At 33.9% G+C, this 26,322-nt stretch overlaps 1 protein-coding gene and 1 long non-coding RNA gene across 2 annotated transcripts; both read right to left on the bottom strand.

The window, feature by feature from the left end:
* Positions 1–11,351: 11,351 nt before the first annotated feature.
* LOC113770012 lies at positions 11,352–12,634 on the bottom strand. Its single transcript, XR_003468377.1, has 4 exons — positions 12,548–12,634; positions 12,321–12,405; positions 12,118–12,205; positions 11,352–11,520 (listed from the first exon to the last, which is right to left on the bottom strand). It is a non-coding gene; the product is annotated as an uncharacterized LOC113770012 (long non-coding RNA).
* An 8,045-nt stretch (positions 12,635–20,679) lies between these two features.
* LOC113770728 (nicotinamide/nicotinic acid mononucleotide adenylyltransferase) lies at positions 20,680–25,110 on the bottom strand. Its single transcript, XM_027315293.1, has 9 exons — positions 24,637–25,110; positions 23,928–23,998; positions 23,643–23,728; positions 23,068–23,151; positions 22,837–22,921; positions 22,495–22,574; positions 21,986–22,087; positions 21,493–21,551; positions 20,680–21,398 (listed from the first exon to the last, which is right to left on the bottom strand). The coding sequence occupies exons 1-9, from the start codon at positions 24,708–24,710 to the stop codon at positions 21,308–21,310; spliced, it is 732 nt and encodes a 243-aa protein (XP_027171094.1). The 5' UTR covers positions 24,711–25,110; the 3' UTR covers positions 20,680–21,307.
* Positions 25,111–26,322: the final 1,212 nt, after the last annotated feature.

Raw genomic sequence — 26,322 nt, 5'->3', positions numbered from 1 at the left:
ATTAATGTCAAAATTGCATGATTTCAATTCTTATAACACAAACTTGAAAGGAAATCTAGAAAGAAGTATGGAAAGTTGAGTAACAAAACTCAAAGTATGTGTTTATCAATGAGTACCTAACAACTTTAATTATTTTTAACTGGGATCGGCCAACTAAAAATTGAATGGCTGTTGGTTAGAGTCAATAAAAGCCCGAGCTGGCATTCACACAGTCAAGCCCGTCTAAGAAAAACCGGAAAAGAAAAAAAAACCAATTTCTCTTATATTTGGTCTATTTTTTGTAACCTTTTATGTTTTGTTGTATTTTATTCACATTACTTAGTGTTTTTTGATAATTAATACTTTTGTAATACTATCGGTCCTTTATTACCAATCAAATTATTTGAACCCCTTAATCTAACCCTCAACCTTAATGAGATATGGTAGAAAAATCTTTGCAACGATATCTTTGCTTCAATCTAAGTTTGAAAACTGCAGCGGATCTTTGATCTCACTTCTTGTGCCACTTTCTATCTCACTTTTTATTATATTATTATTTTTTCTTTATAAACATCATATTTTAGTCCTTTTTTATTCCATAAAACCCAATAACTACTAACTGAGTAAAAAAATAAATACAACAGTCTCGAAAAAGTAATATATAATAGAAAATTAAAAAATACAGCAGAAAATTCATAAAAAATCTCATTTTTATGCATATTTTGATTTTTTGAGTTTGTCAAAATTTGTGTATTATTCAGTTAATAGTTATTGGAATTCAAGGAAACAAAAAAAAAAAATAAAATATGATGTTTATGAAGGAAAAATAGCAATATAATAAAAAGTAAGACAGATAATGACATAGTGAGTGGGATAGAAGATCCATTACGAAAAAAAAGCTTCAAAAGATTTGATAAAGAAACTTCCATAGTGAAAGAACATGCATCTTTCATCAACTTATCAATTAAGTTTAGAATGTTTATCAAATGAGATATGCAAGTAGACGTGATTATCTTCTTTGTTATTTAAGATGCACAAATGAAAGATACATTTTCTCAACAAAAAATGTTTAAAGGCAAAGGGAGTTTTTAATTACAAAAGGGGAAATGAGAATACGTATGTCACGGGGTGAGGAATGAGTTGGATAGTTCGAGGAAGAGATATAAGTGAGAGATCTCAAATTTGAACCCTCCCGCTTACACTAAGGGTGCATTTGATAAAATTGCAGTCTGAAAACTGAAATCTAAAATCTGAATCCATTAAGTTATTGAATTGATAAGTTTTAAATCAGATACATTTAAGTGTATGTCATATTTAGTAATAAGTGAATAACTTATCACTTATTTTTGGGAGCAAGTTTTGCTTAGAAATTTAGTGCCACTTAATTAATTCATATGTTTAATTTTTGGTTATCAAACGCATCTAATTAAATTAAGATCTGAATCCATTAAATTTAAATATTGAATTGGGTTATCAAACGGGGCTTAAAATAATATTAAAAAATTAGAGAGAATACGTATGTCACCGCCGTGGAGGTGTGTGTTAGTCTAGTGGTTAAAGTTGAAAATTTAGAATTTAGAAGCTTTGGGTCCTAATTTTCATTCTTCCTTTCTACTTATTAAATCCCATCCAGCTAATAGAAATTTTAAAAATACATGTGTCACCATCCACTTCCACTTCCACTTCCTATAATCTGCCCTTCTTTTTCGTAGCTGTTTAGTCCCTATGAGTCATCATGCACCTGTAATCTACTTTATTTAGCATGCTGGATGAAGATAATGTAGAATAAGAAAACATTAAAGGCCGTACAATTGGCAAGGTGGAGTCATTGAGGGGATATGCCAACTAAATGCACGCGAAAAATTAGAAACTATCTCACCCTTGAGTGGTTCGTGGTCCGACTAGCTACCGTCTCTGTCTTGCTTCCGTAAGAGATATCAACATAAACATATTTCAAACCTTGGTGATTGTCTTCATTTCCTGGAAATGTAGACTATTATAGGATAGCTGCGCATTCAAATATATCCTCAATATGCTAGGTTTTGATCTCCTCTGCTAAGATCATTTGCCTAAAGACATGGAACATACTAGCTTAATGCAAATGGAAGATGGCCTTCCTTGAGTAGCTTGGAATAGCCTCAATGGATTATTTTGGTTAGTTGGCCACTCCTACATTACTGATATTGATTCTTCATTTATAAAGCACTATCGTTTGCAGAAAATGGAACCGAAAGAACAATTTGCCATGCCAATGGCAAACTTACCAGCAGGTTTGACAGATGCCAAATGACCTCCAGCTGTACGTTAGACGATGAAATGGATGTAGAAAATTAAAGAACTTTAATTCATATTAATTTGTTATCAGTACCTATTAGTTGTCAAATAATATTCGGGCTACGCCTTTATAAGTCAGTTGTATTGAAATACATAATATGCATAGTTATATACCATTAAGGAAAGGGTAAAATATAGAAAAGCTCCCTATGGTTAAACTAACTTATAGAAATGTCCCTTATAATTTCAAATCATATATTCCGACTTCTCATGATTTGAATTAATTTGAAACAATGGAAATCATCAAAACTAACCGAAGTAAACGAAATGACACAATTACCCTAATGTATAAGAAAAAAAAAACACCTTCTAACAACCATTCTAGTTAAGCAAACCTATAAAAGAAACCCCCTATGGTTAAACCAACTTACGGAAAAGTTTCTTATGATTATCTATTGCTGCCACCATTCTCCACCTTCTACTGCTACTCTTGTCTCCATCACAACCCCCATCGCTCTTCTTTTTCCTCCTCTCTCTTCCTCTTCCTTTCCCTCCCCTGCACCTCCTTCCTTTCCGTTGTGGCCTCCTTTTCACACCTCCTCATCTCCTTCCCATGACCAGATCTGGCATAGGAGAGAAGGGAGGGGGTATAGGGAAAGGGTAATTTGTTCACGACTCCTTCCTTGTACCCCCTCCCCTCTCTCTTGTGACTAGTTATGGTCACTGGAAAGAGGGAGGATGTAGGGAAGTGGCTGTGAGAGAAAGAGAGAGAGCGGGATGCAAAGGAGCGGAGGGGAGCGGAGCGGAGGAGAGGGAGGGGGAAGGGACAAAAGGAAGAAAGAGAGGTAGGGGGTAGTGACGGAAGAGAGGATGGTGGTGGAAGGTGGAGAGTGATGGTGGCAAGAGGTGGGGATGGTGGTGGAGAAAGAGATTAGGGTGGTATTATTTATTTTATGTATAGAAATGAGGTAAGTTTATTTAGAAGCTTTTATTTATTTATTTTATATATAGAAATAAGGTGAGTTGTATTTGCGGATTTTGGATTGTTTTTGAGAATTTTATAAGCTCTAAGGAGTTTGATAGGTATATTAACTAAAAATTTAATTAAAAAAATTATTTTCCAGGTCAAGCATCTCAAATCGTTAATTTAAATGAATTTTGTTGATTTTTCACATTAGTGCAAACCACAAGATACTGTATTGTATGATAGGGGGGACTTTTTCTGCAAGTCTGCTTAGCCACAAGGGGTTTTTTTGCATTATAATTCTAAAGGAATAATATGTAGGTCAATTGCAAAATTATTTGTTTCCAATACAAATACTCACAAAAGCGGCGAGTGTATTTCAAATATGTTAATTTAGATGATTTCTTTTTTTTTAAATTAGTTCAAATCACGAAGTACCAGAGTGTATGTTTTGAAACTATAGGAAGTTTTTTTATAAGTTTGCTTAACCGTAAGGAGATTTTCTATATTTTACCCTTAAGAAAACTTCACTTTTACAGAACTGTAACGAGCCATATCGAACTCGAAAACGTAAGTTGGAAATCCATGCTTGTATTTTCTACTGTTTCATTCTATTGACTATCATCAATTCTAGCAGTTCTAGCAGCAAGCATTGTATCATACATGTTACCACCATGTTTATATGATTTAAAATTGTCTTACTTTAACCATACAATAACATTCTTGTAAATGAATACATGTCTGTAGTGTCAAAAAAGATTAAACAATACCGTAACGAATGCTTACAAATTAAGATAGTACAAGTCCACCATAGGGTATCCCAAAAAATTGTTATAAATAATCCGAACAATGTTAATGAAATAAAGTAGAATGAAATGGACAGAATCTTGAGTCATGCTAAACAACACTATCCTAAAAAACTATTTCAAAGTATTGAAATATTTCCCCAAAATTAAACCAGCCTTCCTCTTGTTAATAAAAGAGAACAAGAGCAACAAATGTGTAATAAACCAACATAGAAGTGGAGAAGAGAGAGTGGAGAAAAAGAGGAAGAAAGAATCTGGAAAGAAGTGAAAATAGTTTGTGTGCAACTGGTAAAACAGGGCATTTATAGGCAAAGATAAGATTTAGTGAAGATAGTGTGTGTGCAACTAGTGAAGTAGGGCATTTATAGGCAAAGATAATATTTTAGTAACCAAAAGAAACGCTGTTTCAGAAAAACCGCCATTGCAATCTTGATCTTTTGCTAATGTTTGTTGTAGATAAGATAAACTAAAAAGAAACTGGGCTGTACTTAGCCCACGTGCAGTGGGCCAAATCCACCAGTTTGCATTAGATTTGCCCAACTCAACTTTCCTATTATGTGCGCGAACCCACAGTAGTTCTTAACTCACCATAAGCCCAATAAGAAGTTAAGCATTATAAAATAATTGAAAATTTCTTTGGTTTTCCAATATGGAATAAAATCTTTTGAAATAAACAACTATTTACAACAATCTTCCTTCTATTTTAAAAGATTTTGAACAAAAGTATGAAAGATCTACTGGATTTGTTTGGGCTCAATGCAATTAGTTTGGTGTCTTTTGGACTATGAACCAAACTTAGATTGACAAAACATGGCTGATGCGAACCCGAATCTCCAAGCTCCCGTTCTTAGTCGATTCACACAAGCAGCAGAAGGATCTATTTTGATTAGGTTATGGAACAAACTAGATGGAAAACCTTAACCCAACAAATCCTCAAAAATGCAATCCTATTGATACTATTTCAATCCGACGCCTTCAAAAGAATGCGAACCTGGGTATAGGTAGAATGGTGCTACAACCAACCGTGGTCATTGACTGATAAGCCAAAACTTGAAGATGAAGGAGATACACTCACTTTGTATCAAGGGTATTCACAAAGGAATAAGATAGAGAAAACTCTCAAATTTTATTCATCAAAATATATCTTACAAAAGCATGGAAATGACTTATTTATAGCCAAAGTATAAATCCAAATGGGCCAAGGCTAAAACTATATAACTAACCAAACTAATAACCCAATCTAAAGCCCAACTTAAGTTTAGCCTGGCCGATTATTCTACCTATCTAAAAAGGTCCAAACAACTTAATTAAAACCGTAACTATCCAATGGATTCAACAACGATGGATCGATTGCTTTATTCAATCAATAAAAGACTCAACTATGCAAAGACTAATTATAAAAGACAAAGGAAACCTATGTGACCAGAAGACTTGTATTAAGTTAGACATGGGCATGCCGAACAAGAGTAAACCTTTCTGCCCAAAATTTGAATACTTCTTTTGTGACCCACAAACCATCCTCCATTGAGCTAAAGATTGTTAGGTGGATCACCAATAATGTCTTGATTTGGAACAAGGTTTGACTCAACGCTTTGACAGCTTCCGTGCTCACTTCAATGGCCTATAAAATTATTGGTGAAATATGAATTTCTATGAACCAACAACTCTTGATGTATGACAGAGATTTTATCAATCATATTGCTATACACAATTTACTATTCAACATCATTTTGCACATTTAGGCCCTATGCCTATCTGGTTATTCATGAGAGTTATAAAAATTCGGCCAAAAATTTTATAGGAGCGACTCCAGTCCACTTCTATATAGATGAATTTATGAAGTGTATACTACTTTAAATACACCTTTCTAAAGGAATATGAAGTCACTAAGAGTTATAAACTCAACCTCATGATTACTCACAGCCAAAGCACTCATCTCAAAAGGGACTTAAATTTGAAGTACTTTATAGTCAATATTGGTTTGTTATTACCTATATATGAACCTACTTCATGGGATCTCTAATCACATAGGTTGGGTTACCATTTCTATTGACAACTTGTTGGACTAAGTCCCATTTCCCTTGTAGTTTGAACGGTTTAAGTTTAGTTAGAGGATCGGCCAAGTTCAATTCTGACTTCACATAATCAATGGAATTTATTCCACCTCTAAGCAACTGCTTTACGACATCATGCCTCAATTTCATATATCGACTTTTACAATTACAGGATTTGTTTTTAGCAATACCAATCACAGCTTAACAATCACAGTGTATGAACACAAGAGGCAATAAACCCTTAGTTGAAGGAATATTGGCTAAGAAATTTCGCAACCAATCGATCTCAGAATCAGCTAACTTTAGAGCTATAAACTCTGATTCCATAGTTGATCTAGTAATGATTGTCTGCTTGGCTAATTTCCATGCTATTGCACCACCACCAAGGGTGAACACATAACCACTAGTGGATTTTGTCTCACTTGAATTAGAGAGCCAATTAGCATCATTGTAACCGTCTAATATAGTGAAAAATTCACAACACGGGATACTATAATTCATGATACTTTTCAAATATTTCATTAGTCTGATTAATGAATACCAATGCTCATGATTGGGAATGTGAGTATGCCTACTCAGTCTACATACAACATAAGCTATATCAGTTCTTATGAAATTCATTAAATACGTCAAACTCCCAATAATCTGAGCAATTGGGTTATCATTATTTTTCTTTAATTGAGTGTTAGCATTCTAAGGAGTGCTCACAGATATCACATCAAAAATTTCAAACTTCCTAAGAAGTCTCTCTGTGTAATGTTCTTGTGATAACATAATACCATTATTTCTCCATATGACTTTAACACCCAATATCATTTTTGCTTCACCTAGGTCATTCATATCAAAATTAGAAGACAAAAAACATTTAGTACTATTAACAATATTTAAACTTGTACCAAATATAAGTATGTCATCCACATATAAACTAATTGTCATTTATTGATCATTTACAACTTTAGTATATACACATTTATCCATCTTTATAGATGAAAATCCGTCTTTTATCAAAACTTGATTAAATTTCTCATGCCATTGTTTAAGAACTTGTTTTAGGCCATAAAGAGATCTAACTAATTTACAAACCTTATTTTCTTGTCCAGACACAGCATATCCCTTAGGTTGAATCAAATAAATTTCTTCTTCTAAGTCACCATTTAAAAAAGTTGTTTTAACATCCATCTGATAAACGAGTTCAAGGATAGAAGCCAAAGTAAATAAAACATGAATGGAAGATATTCTTTTTACTGGTGCAAAATGTGTCAAAATAGTCAATATTTCATTTTTGAGAAAATTATTTTGCTACTAAACGAGTTTCGTATTTTTCTATGGAGCCATTAGGATTATATTTTCTTTTAAAAATTCATTTGCAACGAATGAGTTTTGCACTAAGCGGTAAATCTATCAATTTTTTTAAGTCCCAAGTTTTATTTTTCATAATAGAATCAATTTCAGTTTTTATTGCTTCTTTCCAAAATTTGCCAATAGAAGAAGAAATAGCATCAAAATAAGTTAAAGGATCATTATCAATAAGAAAAGTTTGAAAATCATTTTCATAAGAAAATTCTTTTCTCAGCCTTTTACTCTTTCTCAATTCCTCATTAGAGGTTATTTCTCTATTTATTTCAACAGGTGCATAATAAATTTTATTAGACGGTGAAAAAATATGTTCAAAGAACTCAACATTCTTTGTCTCAATAATTGTGTTACAATCAAGCACATCACTTCTTAAAACAAGAAATCTATATGCAACACTATGTTTAGCATATTAATAAATATACAGTCAAAAGTTCTAGAACCTAATTTTCCTTTTTAGGATTAGGCAATAATACTTTTGCAAGGCACCCTCGCACTTTTAAATATTTTAAATTTAGTTTATAGTTTTTCTATAACTCACAAGGTGTTTTGCTAGTTCTTTTTTGTGGAATCCTATTTTGTAAATGACATGCAGATAATATAGGTTCTCCTCACAAATTATCAGGTGCATGAGAACTAGCAAACATGGAGTCATCATTTCTTTTAGTGTTCTATTTTCATTTGAACTACCCCATTAGACTCTAGTGAATAAGGAGGTGTTATGTTATGTATTGTGCCTTCATGCTCACAAAAGTTATCCAAAGTTAAATATTCACCTCCTCTATCAAATCTAATTCTTTTGATCTTCTTATTAAGTTAATTTTATACTTTAGACTTATAAGATAAAAAAGCATTATGAATATCATCTTTGTTTTTAAATAAGTAAAGTTTGATGTACCTATAATAATCAATTGTAAAAGTAACATAATATTTTTATCACCTCTAGTCATAATTTGTTTCAAATCACTTAAATTTGTGTGAATTAAACTTAATAATTTAGTTTCTCTTTGGACAGTTACCCAACTTTATTTTAGTTTCTACACATATTTCATATTTGTGTATGTTATCATTAATACCAAAAATTAAACCGCATGATTGCATTTTCTTTATATAACTTATATTAACATGTCCTAATCTAGCATGCAATAATGAAATTGAGTCAATAATATAAGTAGTAGAAGAAGCATTTTCATTGATCATGTAGGAAATGTTAAGTACAAAAAGTCCTTGGTTACAATAGCGTTTGGCCACAAATACGTTATTTTTGGCCATAACAATTTTGTCATATTCGAATGACACTTTTACCCCAACTTTTCCTAGCAAAGCTACAGAAACCATACTTGTCCAAATATTTGGCACATGTAGCACATCATTAAGGGTCAAAATTTTTCCTAAAGTGAGTTTCAAGAACACTTTGCCCTTATTCAAAACTTTAGCGGTTCGTGAGTCTCCAAGATAGACCATCTCTTCATCAACCCCTATTGGAGCATAAGAGGTAAATACTTCTTGATTTGCACATATGTGCCGAGTAACCCTAGAGTCTACCGCCCATTCTTTCACATTGGCTACAATGCTCGTTTAAGAATTGACTACAACAATTATTTCATCTCCTTTGGCTAAATTAACCTTAGAAGGATTAGCGTTTGCTTGGTCACTTTTCTTTTTGTACCTATATTGGACAATATGGTGTCCTGGTTTTCCACAAACGAAGCAATTGCCTCTCTTTTTCTTAAAGTTGGGATTATTGGCCTTGTGACTTTGGGGCTTGTTGGTGTACCTCTTATTGTTGCTTTGTTCCAAGTTGGTTTTGAGTGTTATCTCCTTGGCTTTGACAGCTCTTAACTCCTTCATGTTGGAATCTTCAATGAGGATGTGTTTCACAAGTTCCTCAATGGCGTAATTCTTTTGCTTGTGCTTTATGTTATTTTTGTAGTTAGTCCATGATTCGAACAACTTTTCAATTAGCATGCCTACAGCAAATTTCTTGGGCAAACTGATGTCTTCACTTTTCAAATCCTTGAGTAACATTTGGTAATCTGTGATTTGAACGTTCATTTCCTTCTCGTCAGTCATCTGCCGCCTGTAGTACTTCCTACGACAAATTTTGTTTGGTTGCGTTTTCGACAGTAAAGTTCATTATTAAAGCTTCCCAAATAGTTTTGGTTTCCTTGTAGCTGAAGTTTACACCAAACAACTCATTAGAAAGTGTTTGTAAAATGGTATGTCAACATACCTTGCTAGCATATTGCCATAACTCTTGTGTCTTGACATCCACAGTTGAGTGGGTTGAACATCAGTTAGAGCATAGACGATTCCATGGATGTTGAGCAGAGAGTGTACACGTTCTTGCCACTTTTTGAAGTTTTCATTAGCAAAAACTTCAATTTTGGAGATGCCTGGAAAAGGCTTGGCAAGTGGCAATGTGACTACTACTGATGCATATGGTGGCTGTGATGCGTTAACATCGCCGAAAGACATAGTTTCTTACATTGTTGTAAATAATTTGAACAATGTTAACAAAATAAAGGAGGACGAAATGGATAGAAGCTTAAATTGTACTAAATAGCACTGTTCTAAGAACTATTTTAAGGTATTGAAATGTTTCTCTAGAATTAAACAAACCTTCCTCTTGTTAATAAGAGGGAATAGGAACATCAAATGTAATAAACCGGCAGAGTAGGGGTGTAGAGAGAGTGAAGAAAAGGAGGAAGAGAGAATTTGGAGAAAAATGAAAATACCGTGTGTACAACTGGTGAAACAGGAAAGTTTACTATTTATAGGCCACAGGAAAATAATTAGAAAGAAAAGATAACCGAAAAGAAGCATTGTTTCAGAAAAATCGCTATTGCAATCCTGATTTTTTGCTAGTTGTTGGTCTGATTTTTTGCTAACATTCATTGTAGATAACATTTTATTTGTTAGAAGAAGAATGTTTAGGAACAAATTTTTGCAAATAAAGTTACTTTATCCTTTCTTTCCAAACTCTATCGATTCCTGCAAAAACGTTTGTGATAAATTCTTGCAAAAACAAAATGGTGATTAACCCACGTGAGAAGAAGATTTAGGAAAAATTTGTTGCAGATAAAGTTACTTTATCCTTTCTTTCCAAACTCTCTCAATTTCTGTAAAAACATTTGTGATAAATTCTTGCAAAAACAAAATGGTGATTAACCCATGCATGGCTTTGGGTGGGAGGTGGGGGGAGGAAATCTACCAGTTTGCACTGGATTGGCCCAACTCAACTTCCCTCTTGTGTGTGTGACTCCACACTAGTTCTTAACTCACCACAAGCCCAATAAGATGTTAAGCATTATAAAATGATTGGAAGTCTCTTTGAAATACACAACTATTTATAACAAAAATAATAGGGAAAAAAATTTCAGTAGCCATTAAGCTATTGTCCACATCGACTTTTGACTATCAAACAATTTTTTGTTACAAATTAGCAACTAAGCTAACTAATCAAGACACTTGTGACCATTTTGTTGATTATTGCTCTTAAATCTTAATAAAAAAAATAATCAGGACCATATTTGACAAAAAATACCTATGATGGACAAATATACCCTTGCATTTGGATGCATATTCTGATTATTTTGTAAATTAAGAGTAATAATCGATGAGCGGCCACGGGTGTGCTGGTTAGTTAGTTTAGTGATTAATTTGTGATGAAAAATTGTTTGATGATCAAAAGTCGATGCAAACAATAGTTTAATGACCACTAAGATTTTTTGCCCTAATATTAACACTGTTCTCAATCAGAGATTGCAGCACTCAAATTATCAACTAAGGAAGATCATCTGATGTATTTTAATTACTTCTGGACATAAATATTGATATCAACATGAGGCTATCTGAGCAACATGCTTTACTTCCAAAATCATTTATAAGGGAACAAACTCTGATGTACAAGTACAGCCACAGTCCTAATTCTTGAAAGCCGAAGAAATAAAACAAGGTATTCGACGTTGACTGCCATGAAAAGTGACTTGATTTAAATCAGATTGACGGTGAAGGTAACATAAGGATGTGCACCAGCATCAGCCCCAAAACCACAACTGGTCCTTCATCTTCAGTTTTCCAGTGGGTGCTGTGGTTGCATACACAAAGCAATTGACAAAACAACATATTAATCAGTTCAAGATGAACACCGCATTCATGAGATTTGGGGACCAGCCGAAGCTGTTCCTATATGTTTTTACACCAAAAAAAGATAAGGCACATAAAAAACATTTACTTAGCCAGCTTAAGGGGAGAACAATGGGGTAGACTAGGACTACCCACAGAGCCTACGACACTCAACAATAAATTGACCTGAAGCAAGTTGTGAATATAATAATAATTTTGAACTAATACCAACTAACAAGCTACATATTATTTCAAGTTGCAGTTCACCAATCCACATATGAAAGGATGGACACCCATTTAAAGAAGAGTGCTTGTACATAAAATGGCCTGACAATTGCTTTGTTAAAAGAAATTAAAAAAAAAATCTCAAAGCTCTACACAAGAATTCCGTCTGGTTTACAGTAATCAAGAATTACTCCCTATAAGGCCAAATAAAGGCCTTAAACCCGAATTTCTACTCAGGGATTCAGTAAATTCAAGTCTTTGCATGTTAACTGCAACGCAAACATGCCAAGATTTGAACCGAAAAAAAAGGGGCAGCTTGATATGTGATTAATACCTGGTTGAACTGTCACACAAACCTTCCTAGATGCCAAGACGGAAGGCACTTCCTTTTCACTTTTCACGGGTGGTGATAATACAGCAGACTGAAACATCAATTTTTAAATGATTTATAAGCCAACCATTCAAGTAACAACTCTAAATGAAAGAGCCAAAAACGTAATTGGAGAAGAACATAAGAGCAATGAGCAGTTTAATTACCAAAAAAGATGGTGGCAGACCATATCTAAGAATGCTCCAAGCAAAAACACGTACAACACAAAAAATGCATCCAAGAGATAAATACCTGTTGGAAATAGGCAACCAAATTTTTTCAAGATTCACCTAAAGCGTTGCTACCTCAAAAGGAAAAGAGAAGTTGGGGAGGAGGAGGAGGAAGAAAGAGGGGAGGAGAGGGGGGGCTCTAAATTACTAAATATATAACTTACAAGGCAGAAAGAAGAAATAAAAGTAAACATCATAATCCTCATGATTCAATGCATTTTATTTCATTTTTGTCAGCAGAATAATTATTTCTGAAAAAGGGGCACGACAGCTGATACTAGGAAGCATTTGCTAAGTACTGTAAACAAATAATGATACAAGGACATACGATTCAAGCTACATGACATTTATAGATGTAAGCCAAATACGTGGCCTGCTCTTGGACATTAATTTGGTTGATTATGCAGATTCTAGCATTTGCAGTCGCTCTGGAGTCCGGTAAAATAACAATCAGTGTCCGGCAGACTCGAGGTCTTGATGCTAGTGCAGCCTGTGGACAGCTGAGAAATCAATCCAAAAAGAGCCCTTTGCATACTGGTGCCGAGGACCAGTGATCAAAGTCAGAGATTGCAGTTAGTTGTTGATTCAGGATCCATCTGTTGAAAAGTTGCTTCATGAGGACAAAGTCCTACTAGGTTGGATACGGGGCAGGGACGGTTTCTGATGACCGTCCCTGAACGGTCCCCTCACAAACACAACCGTGAGGACTAGAAATAACCACGTCAGGAAGGCTAAAAAATGATGGGTGCTTCAAAAATAAAATTGCACTAGCCCAAACGGTAACAGACGGAGCAAACGGAAGAGTTGAAATTTTGAAAGTTGAAAATTTAAAATAGCCGCACAAAACAAAATCGACCGAAAAGGGTGCTCTCCGAGTCCCTAATAGCAGAAGCAAACGACTGAACCAAGGAAGCAAACGACTGGAGAGTGGTTGCCCGACTGAACTGTTTCCTAGCAGAGGAAGCAAAGAGAGAGGAAACTGAAGCAAACTTGGTTGAAAGTGAAGGTCGTGAAGCAAACTATTATGAAGCAATCTGAAGGTCGTGAAGCAAAGTATTACAAAGCAAACTATTAGAAGCAAACAGGAAGCAAAGTGAAGGTAGAAGCAAATAGAGGAAATTCATCATTTGACGAACTTGGTTCAGTCATGCAACTTAATAGCAGAAGTAACTGCGCTCTCCAAATTCAGTGAAACATAAAGCGTATTAGCATACCAAGGTAACGTGACTGAACCATTGTCTTCAACTGTGGCCAATCATTTGTCACCCAATCCACATCGGTTTAGGGTTTAGGGATGAAATTAGAATCACTAAAAACATAATATTAGTTGTGAAGAATAGTGAATTTGTACCATATGTGTGTGCGTGTGAGCATTCAATTTTTCAGTAATGGACTATAATAAGATAGTAGTTATCCGAAAACCCAAGGGTATGTATTGAAGTAAAACATCAAGTGAAATTGGGGAAAGATGAGAGAAACAAAATCACATGTAACAAGTGAATGAATGTACATCTTATTGTAAATAAGTTACAGGTTATAGCCACCATATTACAATTGGTATGAATCATTGTGCATCTAATAGTTGGTCCATGCTTATTATACAATCTTAGTTTGCCCTTTTCCGGACCATGCAATGTGTATAAAATAGAGTATAGAGTTGAATGAGGTGAAACAGAGAAAAAGAGGCAAATAGATGTGAATAACAAATGGGTGTACCTAGTGTTGTAAATAAATTACATGATGTAAGAAATATATTATAATGAGTAGAAAATACTTGTTTGGCCCTCAAAATGTAGAAATAGTATAAAATACGAAGTTGGCTTAGACTTATATAATTAACGAATGACATAAGGTCCAGTGAGTTAAGGAACCTAAAATCTAAACATAATCACCAGAGTGGATGTACATACAGTTAAAAAAGACTTACATCGTGTGACCAACATATTACAGTCCGTATAACTTAGTGTACATGGAGTTGTATTTGTACATAAATAATGCCGTTGTCTTAGAGTCAAAGTAAAATGATGTGAATCATTAATCATATTCATAAGCATAATAATAGGATTTGGTATACGAGTAATGTGTGATTTATAACACATTATGAATGGTAATATACATTTATGCTGTTATTTATGTACATACTATTCATGAAGTATTGCAAATTAGGGTATTTGATGCATAATTGGTAGGAGCAGAAGTAATGGATTGCAGCAAATTGGCAGAAGATAGGACCCTTGAGTTAGGAATAGAGTTCAACGGTGAAGAGGATGCGTACAAGTTTTACAACAAATATGCCTCTAAAATAAATTTTAGTGTACGCAAAGACTATTAAATAAAAACAAAGACGGAGTGACCACGTCTAGGAGATATAGTTGCTGCAAGAAAGGTGTAAAACGCAAGTACGAAGGTGATGTGATGCCAAAGAGGGCACGAGCGCCGACGAAAACAGGGTATGGAGCTAAAATGGTTATCGTATTGTTTAGAGGGACAATGAAGTACCGTGTACATGACCTTGTCTTAGAGCATAACCATGAGTTGCACATTGAAACTGGATCACGACCTTGTGTAGTTGTTTAAACATTTCAATCGAGCGGTTGATGATAAGAGACATAATGAACTCATCGCAGAATATGAAATAAGGCAAAAACTGTCCATAATTGGGTTGAGGCAAACACCTACGCTTGTGCATGCAGCAGAGACTTATTCACTAACAGTATTTGATGCATTCCAAAATGAATATGGCGAGTCAACAACTATGATTATATTAAGACAACAAGATGCAGGGATATTTGTGGAGTTTGCCGTCATGAGGTATGATGGAGGACCTGAAAGAATAGTGGTATTCAATCGGAATGATCTAAATGTACGCTGTAGTTGCAAAAAATATGAGAATGAAGGAATTTTGTATAGGCACGCGTTGAAGGTGTTTGATACCGTGGGCATAAAGACAATTCCTTCTGAATATGTTAAGAGGTGATGGCCATGGCTTTAGCTTTTATTTAAATGTTTCTAACGGTATAATTACTTACATGGATGTTACATTATGTGATAATTTTGTTACGCCTGACATACCTATTTGGTCTGTCTTATACAATATAGGAGCCATTCAAAACTCGTAGACGCATTCAAGGAGCCAATCAGTAAATGACCCTCCAAATGCCGTTGCTCCCGAAATCGAAAAAAGTGAAATGGTATGCATACATTTAGTTGAAAAAATAAAGATGTTGTTGTTCGTATCGTAAAACTACTTTTCTAATTATTGTAATGGTGGACACCTGAATGCTTCAACGCATGTATATTATGTAGTTAACGTATACTCGCTTCTATGAAATATTATTTTGTATTATTCGAAAGTCCACCGTTTGGTTAATCAGGAGCCTCCTGCGACAGTCCCTACAGAATGGATGCACCCAAATTTTCTATTTTTTTCAAACATAACTCCGTCAGAGATATCTTAATAGTTTGATATATAATTTTTTTTTTCTAATGTCTAATCCAATTTAGCTTTTAAAGTGAGCAATATAGGCACTGATAATGATTTATTGACAGTTGAATAGTTATATTACATAATGTAGGAGGAGCATGCGACAATTTTAACATGCTATGATATTGATGCATATCATGTATTTTTATCATCATCGCAGGTGACAAACTTTTATCATTACATCACATATTTATGTAGTATTGTTAATTGGATATCTTGGACATCGTATATTATTAACCGTATGTTTCATTATGTGTATTTAGTTCCGGTTATCCATTCATCAAGTTGACCACATTTATTGATGTTAGTACTTCTCTGTTGAAGATATTGTTCAGTTTCAATCACTTCCCTATTATCAGTTTCTTTTAATCTACAATGTTGAAATGAATTAGTGCATGTTGACTGTAACTGACTAGATTTTTTTTTATTTTCATACATTAGTTATCTTGAACGAGATTTGCGGTGTTTTTCGAAAAACATTTGTTATTGGACATCCATATCGGCCTAATTGGGAATGCTGCATATCTACGTTACAAGCAGTTAATAAGCTATTACAAGTTATTCATGTGCCTGGACAGGCACCTTCAATGTTTCACTCTATTCAAACTTAGACAAGTGGGTTACAATTGTAATCATATCCAGTATTAGTAGTCATCAATTGTTCTGTAATGGGTTGTATAAAGTTGTTAAGAAATTATAAAGTTGACTGAAAATTAACATTTTTACAATACCATTGAACGTGCTTCTTTATGATTATGATATTTTTCATAGAATACCACAACAAATGACTATCGTGATATATGCGTTCGTGATATGTCATGATATATGCGCTCGTGATATACCACAAAATGGTCTTGCTTGCTTCAACAAAAAAAGGGTATGCGTTCGTAATAAAAGTAATATTTAGAAGCAAATATTATGTAAAGAAAGTTGTTGTATTAAAAGAGTAGGTGTCCTAAAATCTAAAGTTAAATTTTGGACGGAGTTACCACGTAATTGTAAACATTCACCAAACATTCAACTTAATTGGTTTCAACGTTTGGGGTAATAGTCATGGTAAAAGATCAATTTAGAAACAAATAACAACTATAATTACTCAGTTTGCATTAAAAAGTAGTCATGGACTTTTTTATAACAAATCATGGCCATTCATTCATGGCCACTCTATTTTCTCGAGTGATAATATGCGGCATTAGAAGATGTAAACTAGCAACTAATATTGGCTGTGAAAATGAGTACGTATGAAATCCCAGTCGATTTTGTTGTTAAAGATACATAAATGCCAGTGTAACTAAGGCCTCATATGTTTTGATCTCTACAATGATAATAATGCAAACAAATTTTATAGAGCTATGTTTGTTAGTCGACATGTTCGGGTTGATGTTGTATAACAATGCACGCGTACTAACTTTATATGTGCTCTGTGTAACAAATTTTGAACTACGAAAGCTATTCTTGGGTCCAAACGTGACATGTATGGATCTCATACTAGGTCCAAATTTATATGTGGTCTGCTATATGGACTCCATACTTTATATGAGTTCTGTTGTATGGATCACACTGTAACTGTTAAAATAACTATTTTGTAACAGTTTTCAAACACACTGTAACTTTTTAATAACTATTTTGTAACAACCTACAAACACACTGTAACATGCAATCATCAAATATGGAGTTTTGTATTAATTTTCAATCTCTAACTTCCCAATTAAGTATTTTGTAACAGTCTTCAATAACATTCAACTTTTCAATAACTATTTTGTAATAACTTACAAACACTTTGTAACTAACAGTCTTCAAATATGGAGTTTTATATTAATTTTCAAACTGTAACATCCCATATAACTATTTTGTAATAGTTTTCGAACACACTGTTACTTTCTAATAACTATTTTATAACAACCTACAAACACACTGTCAACAAATAGTCAAATACGGAGTTTTGTATTAATTTTTAACCTGTAACTTCCCAAATAATTTTTTTGGTAACAGTTTTCAAACACACTGTAACTTTTCAATAACTATTTTGTAACAGTTTTTAAACACAATGTAACTAACAATTTTTCAAACGCACTGTAACTTTTCAATTGGCTTAACATGACATTAGGCTTATCTGGATGTAACTTGAATAAAGTCACACTTAATTATTATACTCAATTCAGTTTGTCAGGTCCGCTTCACATGCAGCTGACATTGGTGTGTTATGACAGTATGCCTACTAACAGCAATGTTATACAACTCATTTAGCTCAGCCTACAGTTACATGACGACATTACCAATCCATAAATGAGCCACATGCTCTCCAGAATGGAATACAATACACGCATATACAATAGTACATCTAAGTGAAAATTATAAATTTAACATTTGTACTGTTGGCATAGGTTCTATAACTGTAAGTTCTATGGCAATAAATAAAATGGTCACCGCGAAAATTGAATTTTCATTTATTTATAATATGATTATCCAAAAGATCACTACATTTATGTATTTACATGCATATGATTTAATTCAAGATAACTTATTTGTTCAATGTAATATTGGGATTGGTTTCATATATTAATTGTAACTGTATGTAGTTACAAGTTGATAGACCTATCAATGACCTGTAATGTTGACAATAATATGCAGTAATTACGTCAAACCAAACAATAAATTTCGTTAACCATGGAACAGGTCCATTTACACCGATATCGGCATGCCCGCTGTTCATCATCATCCCTACCAAATCAGGGGGTAGTTCAGTACGCCACACACCATATTATTCTCTTCCGGATCATGTCGTCCAACCTTTAACATCAAATTAAACCAACCATTTCAATAGCAAAGCCACGTAATACATACACCAATACTTTTTATATGAAATGAGGTAAACAATAAATAACATGCTACCAACTTTCCTTTTCCATAAGCTCCAAGATTCTTAATCTCCAATGCATCCCTTTCAGAGATCAGAGCATCTGTCCATTTAAACTGGAGTTTTACACAGACAATTGCACTTCAATTCCATTATGTTTTCCCCATTTATTCTTAATGCATTACAAAGTACTAACATAAATAATATATCACTTTCAAATCTTAGTAACAATAGTTATGAAAACTTGTAACTTATTTTTCACACTTTGTTTGTCAAATTTAACAGTAGGTTAATTATTCTGTCTCACCAATTCCACTTACAATCTACTCTCACTCATTTATCAAGTTTGATGGGATTAACTTCTTCTTCTATTTCTTATTCTACTCTATAAATATGAGTTAATGTAACAATCAGGATGTACTAATTTCACAGTTATATTCACGAAATTTTACAAAGCAGTTCTTATATTGTAATTGCTAACTCACTGTATGTTACAGTTATTCAACTTCATGTCCACGTACACTAGCAAAGTAAACTTGTAACCTTTAGTGTGCCAAGTTAAAAACTATGTTATTCATTCTGCCTACCCTGTTCAGATTGTCTTCTGCTGCCCTAACTATCAAGTTTCAAACAATTAACCTCTTCTTCTATTTATCCTGTGATTATGCAAATACGAGTTAACTAACAAATAATAGGTAGCAATTTTACAGTATGCTCACGCAATATTACATATCAGTTCTTCTACTGTAACTGTTGACTAACTGCATGTAACAGTTATTCAACATGGTGTCCAACCCCACTAGCTAAAAAAACTTATAACTTTTTTCTCTGCAATGCGTCTACCAATATGAGTGTTATGTTATTTTATTCCGCATAATAATTTTAGTCCGCGTCATTATTTATTCATGTGAAATGTCTCTTATATAACATGCTATAAGAGGTATTTGTAAGGAAATTATCTTTGTAATGCTTTTTCTTTCGCTTTGTATGTTGCCATGAATAGTATGTATAAACCACACATAAAGTATAATCTGCACGCAGGCACTGCTAATCAACAAAATCTATAAGAAATTCATAAAAACAACCAGTACCCTTGTTATATTATTACCCAAATAATTTTCCATCCCATTCACACGATTTTACAAACACTTGGCGCACTAAATTTTCCTCACCTATCCTCCCCTATGTTGGCCACCAAAATACCTACATTCTTCTACTCGAGACTAGTGAACAGTCTGTTCCACCAAAACCATTAAAAATCAATTGACCTATTCATTCACAACATTGTCCAACAATGACAACTACTCACATCGCTCCATGACCTTGTCAAATTTCAAAAGTTATGTGATACCATTATTGTTTTGTTACCTGGGTGTTTCCTGCTTTATCTGTTCTCCGGATGCGAAACTCTGCTCTTCTGTCGCTACTTCTTCCTTTTTCTTGCTGTAATATACCTTAGTGCAATTGTATTTTCCTTACTTTCCCTTATACCTAGTCTGCCTTCAACCACTTTCTTATTTTACCTCCAGCCACTTTCTTGTATTCTCTGTTTGCTTCCATTTTTTGGTGTTATGGATGAATGAAAATTTGCAATTATTGTGGAGGGAAAGCAAATGAACTTTTTGTTTGATGATTCATTTGAGCGGGATTTTGTGGAACGGAGCTAATGCTTCATGACGAGGTCCGTCAGAAGCATCAAATTTTTTTTCCATTACTAATTTATGTGACGTAATTTTTTTACCTTTCCAAAACTAGTCGACGTGGTTATTTCTAATCCTCACGGTTGTGTTTGTGAGGGGACCGTTCAGGGACGGTCATTCTGCCGTCCCTGCCCCGTATCCAGCTAGGTTAGTATCATACTCAGCTCTCGTGGCAATCAATGGATAACATCCCAGAGAGGAAGCAGAAAAGATTTTCACCTTAGCAAGATGATTATTCAAAGAAATTGAAGAAAATTACGCAAAACTGCAGATTTTATCAAATGCGAGTGACAATACTCGAGAGTCGAGAGGAATTGTAAGTGAGGATGGAGGTCTTAAAGTACAACGTGAGGTGTATACTTTTTTCTTCAGGAAATGGTAGTCTACAAGACTACTGTCAATATGCTAAAGTACGTTTAAGCTACGACTACAGTTAATATTGCTCATGAGAGATCGCCTTTGAACCCTTTCTAAAATTCTCAGCCATATGTAAAAGAAAAAAGAAAAAAAATTAAGAGACATCTTACATCCTATAGAGACTATATACATGTCTTCCAATTCTTCTCTCCTGACACATTGGCCGCAATATTGAGAAATGTCAACTTCTGTGGCAAAAATTGAATACATTAGACGGTCTCTCCATCCCGCTTCAAGGTAGAAAGTAACTTCCACGGTCCGTCAAAGACCAGGCGACTCATCCACGAGCAGCTTTTGCTACCCAAGTTAAATCCCTCAGTCAAACTAACGGGACTGAAAATCTGAAACATCAGCCATATGCCTTTCATAGCAAATAAACTACCACTCCTACTATAGTAGTAGAATGTTTAATACAGCGGTCCTTCAAATAGGAGATTACTTAAAAAGCAGAGGCATCATCGGACTTCTACATGATGTAGAGGTCATGTTGTTTAATATAACCAATTATTTCATCAGCAGTTAAATATTTCACAGACAAGCCCCTCGAAATGCAGTCCCTGAAAGAAAGTCAACAATTTATCTCTTTTCTTTGAAAACCATTATGAACGGTGGCTACCATCTTAACTGGTAAAAACACACTTAACTTTTTACCTCAATCCTGTTGAACTGATTCCATTTGGCACCACTTCGTCAACAATTTTGATGTTATACTGTGCAAAACATGGGCAACTAATAAATTGGAAGTACATCAATAAAAAATGACCCTGTGGTTGCAGGATGGGGAGTAGGGTGAGCAACATGCACCAAATGATGTCCAAACACTTTATTAAGCTCCTTGCAATGAAGCCCAGTTGTCAAATGTCAAGTTTGGCTTATCTGAAAACCACTTGAAGTAACTGCTAAACATATACGGTCCACATATTTGAATAAAAAAGTCCAATTTATATATATTCTGCAACTTACAACTCCAATAAAATTATTTTCGATTCTGATTATTAGACATAAGACTATGGGCGGCCTTAAATATAGGTAAATGTAAATGCAGACAATGAACATAGCACATGCCCATCAATAAGTTGAACAACAATTGTGGGGACAAAATACAAACAAGAGTTTTATGAGCTAAAATTGTACTTTAGCTTACCTTAAAATTGTTCAGAATGTCATCATCATTGATCATCTTCTCAACATCCTGACCATCTCTGCGAATGCAAACCAACCCAAAATCTCTGCATATTGCCTCAACCTAAGTATATAAAAGTGAACTCATTACATGAATTTCTACCACTAACAATCTCGTAATTTGTACTGAGTTGCCTTCTGGAATAGTGTTTCAAGTGCATCTTACAAGTTTCAATATTCTTTTCAGCATAGCTCATAAAATGTACATATTTTATTGCCATTACAGTATTTAAACATTTTTTCCTCTCTCCTATATGTGTCTATCAATTAGAGGTAACAAAATACTCAAGAAGAACATTACTAACATCAGACTTTTATTCCCTAAGATTAAAATAAAATCTCAATTTCATGCTTCTGATGGCAAAATGATACTTAAAGGATACCACTTAATAAATGAAATTAAGGAACCCAAAATGGATACCATTCCTGGTTGTTGAGGAAGTTTTTAATTGCTAAACATATGAAGCCCACCTGATCACGGATCCATACTCCAGGGGTGCTGAATGATTCTACCAGGTCAGAACCACATATTAGCATGACCTTAAGGGTACCTGCAGACAATTAAGTGCTGGTAATGAAATGACCACTGATCTAGATAAAAGACCGAAAGCTGAATCATACAACTCTATCCTGATGAGCACAAAATTGAAAGGCATACAGATTTTAAGCTTTACACCTATAGCTTAGGGTAAGCTATTGACAACTTGAGTTCCTTCAAAGATAACCAAGCTTAAGCTAGTCAACATGGGAAACATACATGACAAGAAAATAACGAAATATTCCTGGAAAACTGAATATAATGTCAAAACTCACCACTGAATACCCGGCCACTCTCACATAATGCACTCTTGATTCTGGACAAAACTGTCAATGTCCGTTGATAAGTACTCTGATTTGCCTGTAACATCATCAAGGGACAATAAAAGACAAAAGTACAGTTTATGAAGTTTCCAATCATAATTCAATTAACAAATGGAACATGCTTGTCCAAAATAATTGTCCAAAAAGGATGTGACTGCTAATTTTAAGAGAGAGAGGGGAGACCTCCCAAGGGTCCACCCTCACAAACTCAGAACTTCTGCAGGCCAAATTGCACATTGCAAGACGATGTTCAGCAGATATGAGACCCTATCATGAAAATGAAAACAAAAACAATTCTTAGCTAAAACACTCAGATGATCATAGAAAAACAAAATATTAAGTTACAGTAAAAAAGCACTGAGGTGTATTAAGAGCATGAAAACAAAGATGCATAGAAGATTTGACTAGAACTTGTCCCCAAAAATCATTGAAAAAGAAATTATAATCAGTAGTCACTTATGTATGCTACAGGTCTTAAGAATTATATTAGTATTAGCTGGGCCATTTGTGGCTGCTCAAGGAGTTATAATGCTAAAAAGTCCAAAAGGATTCTTCATTTACTTTCTTTCTCCTTCTAATTCCAGCAATAATTACTAAGATTGTAATCAGTTATCCTTTTGAAAGTTCAACTCATTATGTAAGGACAGAAATATTCTAATATATATATTCTTTAAAAGATCAGCATCAATTTATACAAAAATCCTGCTACCAACATCCCAAATCAATATGATTTGATTGCTTAGTTATAGATTCTATACCTTTTTCTTATAAGCATCATTTACAGGTGACATATAACCTCCAATTACGCAAAACCCAGCTGAATTTAGTGCGTCTCTTGCCAACTCTAAGCATTAAAAGAAATTAATCAATACAGGCTATATGATGCATTCTATGCAAAAATTATAAAACATAGCCACCAAATTAATACTCTTTATGCACATATAGGTGTAATTGCTGATCATCCCCAATTCCTAGATTCTAATGAATTTGAAAGAAGAACTTTAATCTGCCTGGATAAATTGCCAAAATTTTAGAATACTGACCGAAACACCGCATGTGCATGTATGTAGGAGGGTTGAAGCTTCCTGTCGATACTAGAACCACATATGTTTTCCTGGAGACAAAAGAAATAATCTATATAAAGAGCACATCTATATAAGGATGAACAAAAGCAGACAAGAAAATGGGCAATCTGGATAAATAACGCTGTGCATAAAAGGATAATCAAATCTTAACTATTTTTCTATAATATTTGAAATACACACATACTAACAAAAGTAAACGAAAGACAATGCTAAGCTGTTGTATTGCAAAATAAGCATGTTAATCTACAATATCCAAGCAAAGATCAGAACTCAGTTATGGGGAATAAAAGCTTTGGATGAGTATGCAGTCAACATATCAAATGTTCCTAAAATTTCAATAATGAAGCCTAAGAAGTGAGGGAATGAACATGGTCCAACGAGCTTCTGAACTGCTACCAACTTACTAATAGGCCATCCCCTATATCCTCAAGTCTTTACAAAGGTGCGCAAGTGGCCAATGGGAGAAGACTCTGAAGAATACAAATAAATAGTGCGACAAAAGGAGAAAAAGATGACTAGGCCCTGCATCTGGAGTTTAACTTTGGCGCAAATTAGTGCACTGACTTGACAAAAACACTCACACCACACACATGGGATAATACATAAAATCAGAGGTGCTATTTATGAACAAACATACATACTCAACAATTCTATCAAAAAAGCTTACTTGATTTCAGAACTTTGTGGATCATCCTGTGGATCGATCAACCCTAAACACAATTTATCCATTGGCAATGTCATCTCCACAGATACTACTGGCACCAAGATACTACCGCCAAAGAATCCGGAACGAAAAATAATGCGAATTGAACTTAACAGAATTCTGTTAATTCAATTCAAGTTTCCTCAATTCAACGATCATTGGGTGTTACTCCAATTGAATATTTACCCCGAATTCGGAACCCTAGTCGGATTATCAAAATTCGATGACTAATATGAGAAGGCAGTGAAAGTGGGAAAGGAATTCGTGCATTAAACGGAAGAAAAAATGGCATAGAGGATTGAATCGAATTCAATTTTTGACTGGAGGGTTATATATAGGTTTGAAGTTGGGGATATATTTGGAACTTTAAGAAAATGATCCAGGTGGGAGAGGTGAAGAAAAAGAATATTCGAGGAGAATGAAGCAAAGCCAACTGGCCAGGAGGACGATGAAGAAACGCGGGGAAAGGAAGGGCTAGTTCGTAAAAATGAAATGAGGAGGGAACGTGAAATGGCATTTCTGGGCTTTTGGCTTGGAGGCTTTTTGGTAGGGATAATTACAGAAACCTCCCTGAGGTTTCTGACATTTACACTTACCTCCCCTGTGGTTTGAACAATTACACTGACCTCCCCTGAGGTTACTAATCCTTTACAAATTCAGTCCAAATGATTAAAATATTATTTTAGAGTGTGAAATTAGAATTTTGTACCTGATTTGTCCTTTGTGCCACATGTCCAATGAATGGCAAAGTATTACAAATTAATTAACAATTAATAAACTTTAACGAGCGTAGTTTATAGGCAAATACGTATTGCCTATTTAAAGTACCAACTCTTTACATGTATTTTACTTTCAAACATTTACTTTATCACAAATATTTATTCTCAAATACAGATTTGTATTTACTCTCAAATATTTAATTTTTGTCAAACACAAAACCTACCAGTTTTTCTTTCGTAGAAATATTGTGTTTGGATTGCATTTTCTGTCATTTTTCATGGAAAAATTACTGTAGCGATTTGATATGTGTGAGGGAAAAAGGTGACAGGGAAATGTGATCACGGAAAACGACAATATTTTTCGACGGAAACAAGCAATCCAAACAAGGCCTAATATAACACTTTTTCAATTTTAGTTATAAATATTTATGTATTTAACATAAATTAAATGATTCAGGATAAAATATCTATAAAGAGCCAATACTTTACTCATGTAATGGATGAAAGTCATAAAAAATTAATAGTTTATGAGGCCATTTATTTTTTTAAAAATATTTAATTTATATTAAATAGATAACCTACTGATTTTTTTTGCAAGAATATTACTTTAACACTTTTTAATTTTTAATTACAAATGTTAATATATTTATCATAAATTAAATATTTGAAAATAAAATATCTGTAAAGAGCCGATACTTTAAATAGGATATACGTATTTGCCTATAAACTACACTATTTAAAGTAAGGAGTATAGTTTATTGATTTAAGTTAAGGAGTGTAGTTTATTGATTTAAGTAAGGAGTGTAGTTTATAGGCAAATACGCATAACTTATTTAAAGTACCGGCTCTTTACAGGTATTTTATTTTTAAATATTTAATTTACAATAAATATATCAATATTTGTAATTAAAAATTAAAGGTGTTACAATAA

This window comes from Coffea eugenioides, chromosome 5, assembly GCF_003713205.1.
Source record: "Coffea eugenioides isolate CCC68of chromosome 5, Ceug_1.0, whole genome shotgun sequence".
NCBI lineage: Eukaryota > Viridiplantae > Streptophyta > Magnoliopsida > Gentianales > Rubiaceae > Coffea > Coffea eugenioides.
This window is presented reverse-complemented; position numbering and strand designations above follow the sequence as displayed.